Consider the following 8,142-nt stretch of genomic DNA (forward strand, 5'->3'; position numbering starts at 1 on the left):
TTGATGTCAATATGCTTTTTAACCTAGTCAAAGGTCAGGCAGATGTCCCTATCTGCCAAGATCCACACTTACCTGAAGGGTAAGCCTTACTATAATCAACCAAATTATTACCAAATAAAAATACATACAATTTATACATCAAAGTATTTCTAAAAAATTCTTGGTCTTCAGTGCTTTATTTATTTTACGTTTTAATAAAATTTACCTGACAGCTAGCTATACTACTTCAAATGTATGTTTTTGATATTTTCTGAACCCAACATACTTTCAAAAATGTCTACACAGTTCTTACAGTGGCAAAACATTCGCTATCTAAAGACAGCAGAAAAGTGCACCAAATTTGATTAAGTCTATTTATTAATAACTGACTAAGTCTAAGATACAGAGATATGGTAATTATAAATTTTATTATTTTGAAATGAGCAAGGAGATCAAGCACATATATCTGAACACAGGCATGCACAGAAGCAGTTTCACCTTTAAACTATTAAAAATTACAGCATGAACCACTTGGCACCAATCATATATTTTAATTAAAACATCCAAGGCCTGGGGATGGAAAATCAGATAAATGTTTCTCATATCAAGGTAAGATGGCTACAAACACAATTTTAGTTAACCCAATCAATTCTCTTTACTGCAGCAATTGAAAAACTACTTTTAAAGGCTTGAAGATGTTGAAAAAGTATTTTAACTGCAGTAACCAATTGCCATACTGGGTTCCTGAAGCTTAAATGCTTTTATTTCCAACATAATCCAGTATACAACATACCATTCTTGACTATATACTGTAGTTACCAATACTACTGCCACATGAGGGCGCTTTTAATTCCCACATCCATTCTACAACAATGATACAAGTTAAACAGGTACTATGCCAGGCTTTTGTCATCATCCTAAAATACAAACATTTTTGATGGCATATATTTATTGTTAAGGAACAAAGCTTAGCCTTACTTTAACAGTATCTCTAGGATCAAATTGTAAAAGCAGCAGAACCAAATGTTCTTACCTAATAAGGTTTGAACCTACAAGTGCAATGATTTTTACTGTTTTTACAAGGTAAGAGTTTCCTTTTATGTGCTGTTTAAGGAAAGCTGTTTTTATTTCTAAACTTAATTTTGAAGATACCCTAAATTTTAAGAGAGATTTCATCCCTTCAAATTCATCCTATGGAACAAAGAATTATTTGTTTTTGTTGAAAGTACTAGAATAGTCAAGAAGGGAGGTGGTTCTGGGTTGTCTGAATAAATAGCAGCTGACAACTGCTAAGGTAGAAGACAAAGCTCTTATTGTAAACCTAGAACAATAGGCAACTGCACAGAAAACAGTACTGAGGAATATTATGTCACTGTATTTAGGAATAATTTGTAGATATTTTAATATTGCATTCCAATATTCTAGCTATAAATATGCTTGAACTGCTTATGTAGTAATGCTAGTTTCAAAAACACCTGTGATAACAGCATTGTGCAGCTTTATTAAATCACTTGGTTACAGTAATATCTTAAGACTGACAGATTCTGAAGTGTAACAGATTCAGCATGAACATTACACTGCATATTCAGTTCACAAAAATGTCAGAGCTGAACACAGCACCAGCCATCAATCCAGGAACAAATGCTCTGGAATAGAAGAAATGCAACAAGATAGCTACACTGGAAAGACAACAGTTTAGAAAAAGTGAACATGAAAGGGCTCCCCTCTAATTCCCCAAATCAAGTGTACAGTCAGATCTAACTATACAGCTCTACATCAGTTTCTAGAAACTTAACAAAAAAAACCACTGGCCATACAGTCTTTGGATATTTAGACAAAGGGGAGATGTTAGTTTCCAGAATGAAGTCAGTCGCTTTCATTATCACCAGATTCTTTGCCTCCTTCTTTGTTCTTTCGTACTTCTTCAATATGCTTATCCTAATAAAGCAAAATTAAGAAAATGAGAAAACAATAAATTCTTAATAAATTTTAATTCTACCCAAATTGGGAGTTTAATTCAAAGTACTTTTCTTTTAACTAACACTGTCCAAATAAATTGGATTACAACTAACCTTTGGCTATGCTGTGGGGAATTTAGTGAGCAATTTCCTGGTGGTAAATGGAATATTGGAGTATACTAGATTTAGAACATTGATTATCAATATAGCAAAGTAGGTCTTAAATAATCTATGTATAAAGTCTGTACAGATTATATTCTATTTTTTTCAGTTTGTAGTAGTGATAAGCTCAATAATGTATTGAGAATTTTCATTCCAGCTGGCTAGCTTTGAGAAAGGGGGTGGGGTGAGGAAAGATAGAGTTACATATATAAACTTTTAATCCAGTTTTTAAGTGTTAGCTCCAGAGGACTACAATTCTCATTTGTAAGTTATCCTATGTTTAAGAAAGCTACTGCCTTAAATAGTACACTTTTGATGGAGTAATTTTTATTACTAAAATATGCCACAGCAGTTTAAAGCATAAAAGCAAACATTTTACACATTTTTTACAGTTGTAAAGGGTTTTTTTTTATTGAGGAAAGACTGAGTTTGATCCCACTACTCTATAAACATATTTGGACAGAGCCATGTCTAGATGAGCCTGTGTTTGAATCTTCCTAATCTCAATTCAGAATGCCATGACTACTCGTGCTGTACATGGCTCTTGTTTCAGGCAATTTTAAAAACAAGATCTTTTTAAAAAAAGGTTTACCAAAATTTATCATTAATTACCTATCATCTTTGCTTTTCCTAGGATCCATATAATCCCCCCAAATACAAACCAATTTTTTAAAGCTCCCACCCAAATTCTAGGAATCACCCACAGTTGGTTATAAGATGGGTGACTCTATAGGTGGCTATATAAATAAAAGAGCAACCAAAATGATTAGAGGACTGGAGGCTAAAACATATAAAGAACGGTTGCTGGAATTGGGTATGTCTATAGTTTAATGAAAAGAAGGACTAGGGGTGAGAGGATAGCAGTGTTCCAATTTCTCAGGGGTTGCCACAAAGAAGAGGGAGCCAAGCTATTCTCTGAAGCACCTGAGGGCAGGACAAGCAATGGAAATTAATTAAGGAGAGAAGCAATCTAGAAGTAAGAAGAAATTTCCAGACACAACAATTAATCAGTGGAACTTGCTTCCAGAAGTTGTGGATGTTTCAACACTGGAAGTTTTTAAAAAGAGATTGGATAACCATTTGTCTGAAATGGTATAGGCCAGGGTTTCCTGCCTGAGCAGGGGGTGTCTTTGGGAAAAGAGGTATTTTCCTAGTTTTCCTTTTGGGGGAAAATAGCTAAAGTCTGATTAAACCAAAAATTAACATTCCATTGCCGTATCAAGTTGTCCAGCAAACTTGTCTCAGGTAAGCTTTTCTGTTTTTTTGAAAAGATGGTAATTATTTAACATGAAACTTATTGTATAAGATATTGTACCATTTTGTTGTAATTAAACACGCCTCACGTGGCAGCCAATGTATGGTCATGCCCAATGATGTCCCAAGTTCTACAGTCCAAATAGAAATAAGGGCTAGTGAACTAGCTATGTTATTTTTACTTGTTGTAAAGTTCGGTTCTTTTCTTTGTAGCATTCAAACTGAACAGCTACTTCTTAACCAGATTATTAGTTTTTATTATTATATGTATGATTTCTGAATTTAGCCACTACATGTTTTAAAAAACAACTCTTATGTGAAATTCTGAATAACTATTGCCAGTTATTCTGTGTGTAACTGGTAATGTAAGTTCAGAGTTTACTAAATGAAGAAAATTGAACAGCACTTACTTTCTCTCTCAAGCGCTCCAGTTTAGCAGCCATTTGTGCTTCTCTGTTCTCTTTGTTGGCTTCCATTTTGTGAGTCAACTTTTCCTCTGCCATTTTGCTGAAGTTGTTATTTTCTTCAATTGCCTTCTGCAGCACCTCTTTTTCATGCTCTCGCTTTTCAGCTAGTTGCTTCAAAACTTCAGCTTCATGGGACTGGAATATAGATCCATTTTGTATTTAGCTAAGAGCTATCTATATACAATTACAGTTCTTGTCTAGGTTCATATTACCCTCATATCATAAGTACTTGTACCACAACTGCAACTATTAATTCCCATTCAGTTAAATATGAAGTACTGAAATGGCTACTGCGTGAGTTTACTGTTTACAATACTCCTTTATGGTCAGCTATTATTTGCTACAGTTCAAACTGTCCACTTTTCATTGGCCCATAGGCATATGAAAGCAGAACAGTATATATTTACCTTGCGTCTTTCTTCTGCAGCTTCTAATTTCCTCTGAATTTCTTCCAATGAGAGATCTTTTTTCTTTGGAGGAGAGAGAGGAAATTCTGGAACAGCTTCTTTTGGAGGAGGACCAAGTATCAATTCAAATGCCTGACCTGAAGCACGCTTTTCTAGTTCTTTCACTTGAATGTCTAGATGAGATATTGTGTTTAGTTAATATTCTGAGTCACATTATGAGTCTTTTCAGACTTTAAACTTGTTATATTGGCTATTTCATCTGCCCAGGACCTTCACTTTATGGAATCAATAAAATTCCATATACTTGCTATATTCCTTACAAAAAACTAGATGTTTATAACTTTATTGTATACCTAATTCCATAGTATGCAGCATATTCAGGAAAAATACCTACATAAATTTAAAACACTGGAACACTTCTAAGGATTACATAAGAATTTTAGCCTAACCAATTACAATTGCTTTAGAACTACTATTATTTTTAATCTTAGTTGCTAAATTAACCTCCAGAGGATAAAAATAACTTTAAATTAGGCATAGCTTGCTATTTTTCAATTTATACATTTATATGTATCTCCATTATTTGCAAATACAATTTTTCTTTAGAAATAGCTGTAATCAAAGGATGACTCATAACACCTACTAAAAATAATTTATGACATTTTTCCTAAATGCTGAGAAAGCATTTTTCAATTATGATGCATTATATTACAATGAAGCTAATACTTACCGGAAGAAGCCATGGCTAAACAGAATAACTCCAAAAGGTATTACAGCGAATCCAGTAAATGAGCCCTAAGAAAGCAGACACATCCTTAAATAAATTGAAATATGCAGTACCGTTAACATGACTGATCTCAGTATTTAAATAATTCTAAATAAGCATTATTAATAAATTATATCTTCTATCAGTCTAGCCCTTGTTTTTCAAATTTAGAAGATACATGTGAGGTAATGCATCTAAAAACGTCAAGCAGTACGGAATGTAGTAACCAAGCTAGAATACTCAAGCTTAGGTCATATCTGCTATACCCCACTTTTCACCTTAGGATCCATTCAAGATCCACTGTAACATGTCTATGTGGAATGAACAAAGACAGGGTACCACGTGGCTGTTCTTCCTGAGACACTATCATCACCATATTCTCACCAATGACATTATGGGTATTTTATTGTTTAACATAAAGCACAGCACTTATGCATTTTAAAGATTAACTAAGATGATATCTATTTCCTCACTAATTTCACATGCAAAAATTAGAGTTAAATATAGTCAGTTTTTCTTAAATTAGAAGCAATTCCTCTGTAGCAATAACAAAGAATCCAACACTATGCAATTCACAATTAGACAGTAAAATATCCAAGATACAGAGTTGCTCTTAAAGGCAGACATACTAGTTTTCTCTTTAGATATACCTAGAATGAAAATACCCCCGGAATCCTTGTTGCTTAGGCACCCAGACATCTGATGCTGGCATTAGGGGTTTTTTTATTTAACACCAAGGTAAAGTATTCAAGGAAATGTATTTCTAACATAAACACCTATCAACTAAAAGAGCTGTCTATACTTTATAGGGAAATTATGAAGGATGATCAAACCTTTTGCATATCAAATTAGAACTGAAGATCTCCCTCAAGAAAATCCATATTTCTAATGACCTGTAAGCCACAGATCAGTAATGCCATTGTTCTTGCTTTTTGAAACAGCTCAAAGCACAAAGGGTGCCTCAGCAGGAGTGTTTGTTCTACATTAGCATCAATAAAGCAACCACATTGCTCTTGGGTCTCTTTAAAGCACATCTACACAAAGGAGTTGAGATAAAGCAGGAATTCAGAAAAAAAGAAGCATGAAATAAAACACCCCTAACGTTTAAGGCTCCTAGGTGTGCGATGACATAATAAGGGGGGTTTGAGCACTGTGGGGACTATTCGTTTTTGCAAAGGGGGAGGGAGGGGGGAGGAAGCAAAACACCGTTAAAGAAAAGCCAGATAAACAACGCCCAAGATTGAAGAGGAAGGAACTGGGTGGAGAAAAGCACCCCAACCGCTGCCACTCAGTGGGGCGGGGCCATCAGGAGCCAGCAACCCCCCCCCCTCCCATAACTAAAGAGAACAGGTTTAAAAAAAAAAGGGAGGGGAATGGGAGGAGAAAGGGCGGAAAGGAAGCCCCGCCCTCCCCACGCCGCCGCTCTCGAACGCACCGAATTCAAACTGAAAAGAGAGCAAGAGCGCGCGCGCGCGCTAACCCCCTTCGGAGGGCGGGGGTGTTTTGCAACGGTAACATCCGGGTACCCGCCGCTCGGGCTCCCCTCCCTGTTTCCCCCCGCTCCCCTGGGGAGCCGCCCCCTTTCGACCCGCCAAAAGAGCTCGAGCGGGACGAGCTCTTTGATTCTGCCTTCTGGATCCTTAGCCTGCGGAGGGCGGGGGGGACGGGACTCTTTTCGGTTATCGCAACACCCCCCAACACACACACCCTTTTTCGCTCAAGCGTTTCTCTTCCCCACCCTCCCCCGGGCGGACGGACGGAGACGGCGCCCGCCAGGCGGGTGTTGTCTCGGGCGCCCCCTCCTTTCGAAGCTCGCCAGCGCGCGCGGTAAGGCGGCGACCGCCGCCCCCACCCCCTTTCCACCTTCCCGCCGCCGCCCCTTCCCCTCGAACAATGGATCAAAGCGCTCCACTTCTGTCAAAGCGAGGAGGGGCCGGGAGAAAGAGCGGGAGAGCCCAGCCGGCGGGGCTTGCCGAACTGAGGGAACGGCACCGGAGCAGCCACTTGTTTCGTGCTAGGATGGAGGCGGGAGGAGGCGAAGAAGCCGAGCGTCCCAAGTCTCGCAGCGGCCCTTCGTCGACGTCGCGCCCCGTTTTTTTTTTTCCCTCTCTCCCGCAACCCCGCGAAGGACAAGAGCCCCGCCGAAATGGATGGAGCCGCCCGAGACAAAAGCGGCTTTGTGCGGAGACCTCGCCCCAGCCGCCCATACCCCACGGGGACCCGGCTTTCCTTCGCTCCTCGCCAAGGCAGACTCGCGCCCCGCGGCCACCCCGCCCGCGCCCTACCTCGCTTCGCTTCGACCCACCTGCTCCCGTCAGCACACACACACGCGCGCGGACTCCGCGCCTAACTGCCCTGCCCGCTCCTCAAAAGCGCCAAACAAAGGCACGTGACCCGCCCCCGACACGCCCCTCTATTGGTTGAGGCGGGCGGCACGTGCCGCTCGGCGGGAGGGGGAGCGTCCGCCTAACCCCCACTCAGCTTTTTTTTCTCTTTTTTTTTAAATCTAGGTTTGATGGGAAATGTAGTCCTGTGTGTCCTGGTCATTGGCGGCTCCCCGGCCTTTTTACCTTTGCTCAGAGGTGGGAGTGCGTCTGTCTGCTGCTCCTCGTCACGCCCTGAGGAATCATATCAGGGCTTTAACGCTCAGCAAGCTTTGCGCTTGTGGCCATTGCAATTTGTTAACATTGGAATGGGCGTTTGCAAAGCGTGTTAGCCTTAAGTGGGCAGGCCAAGGGCCTTCAAACTTGGGCAAGTTCAAGACTTGTGGACTTCAACTCCCAGAATTCCTGAGCTAACATGACTGGAGGGGGAATGCTGGGAGTTGGAGTCCACAAGTCTTAAAGCTGTCAAGTTTGAAGACCCCCTGGGGTAGGCGATTCAGCCAGGGGAGAGCAGGCTTTAGGGTAGCCCCCCCCCCCCAAAAAAAAAACCTTGGCAACTTTTAAGACTTGTGGACTTTGACTCCTCTTAGTTCCACCTCTCTGTTTCTATCTCGTTGGGCAAGCTGGGGGTGGCCTCAATCAGACACTTGCCTGCTTCACACAGTAATGCAATGCATAACTGGGAGGGGTTTCACTTCGCTTCCTCCAAGTTTTGGCGTTTCCATATGGGACTGAACGAGCAGATTTCTTTGGGAAGTGGGGGGA

At 40.3% G+C, this 8,142-nt stretch overlaps 1 protein-coding gene across 4 annotated transcripts; it reads right to left on the reverse strand.

Moving 5' to 3' along the window:
• Window positions 1-388: 388 nt before the first annotated feature.
• On the reverse strand, window positions 389-7,721 carry STMN1 (stathmin 1). Of its 4 annotated transcripts, none has more exons than XM_087939659.1 (5): window positions 7,564-7,721; window positions 4,958-5,022; window positions 4,228-4,400; window positions 3,764-3,955; window positions 389-1,917 (listed from the first exon to the last, which is right to left on the reverse strand). In XM_087939659.1, the coding sequence occupies exons 2-5, from the start codon at window positions 4,968-4,970 to the stop codon at window positions 1,846-1,848; spliced, it is 450 nt and encodes a 149-aa protein (XP_087795785.1). In that variant the 5' UTR covers window positions 4,971-5,022; window positions 7,564-7,721; the 3' UTR covers window positions 389-1,845. The 4 variants fall into 4 exon arrangements, with proteins under 4 accessions (XP_087795785.1, XP_026558358.1, XP_026558360.1 ...); XM_026702573.2 differs by lacking the exon at window positions 7,564-7,721 and adding an exon at window positions 7,299-7,468; XM_026702575.2 differs by lacking the exon at window positions 7,564-7,721 and adding an exon at window positions 7,279-7,349.
• Window positions 7,722-8,142: the final 421 nt, after the last annotated feature.

This window comes from Pseudonaja textilis, chromosome 10, assembly GCF_049901715.1.
Source record: "Pseudonaja textilis isolate UNSWEBS1 chromosome 10, rPseTex1.2, whole genome shotgun sequence".
Classification (NCBI taxonomy): Eukaryota; Metazoa; Chordata; class Lepidosauria; order Squamata; family Elapidae; genus Pseudonaja; species Pseudonaja textilis.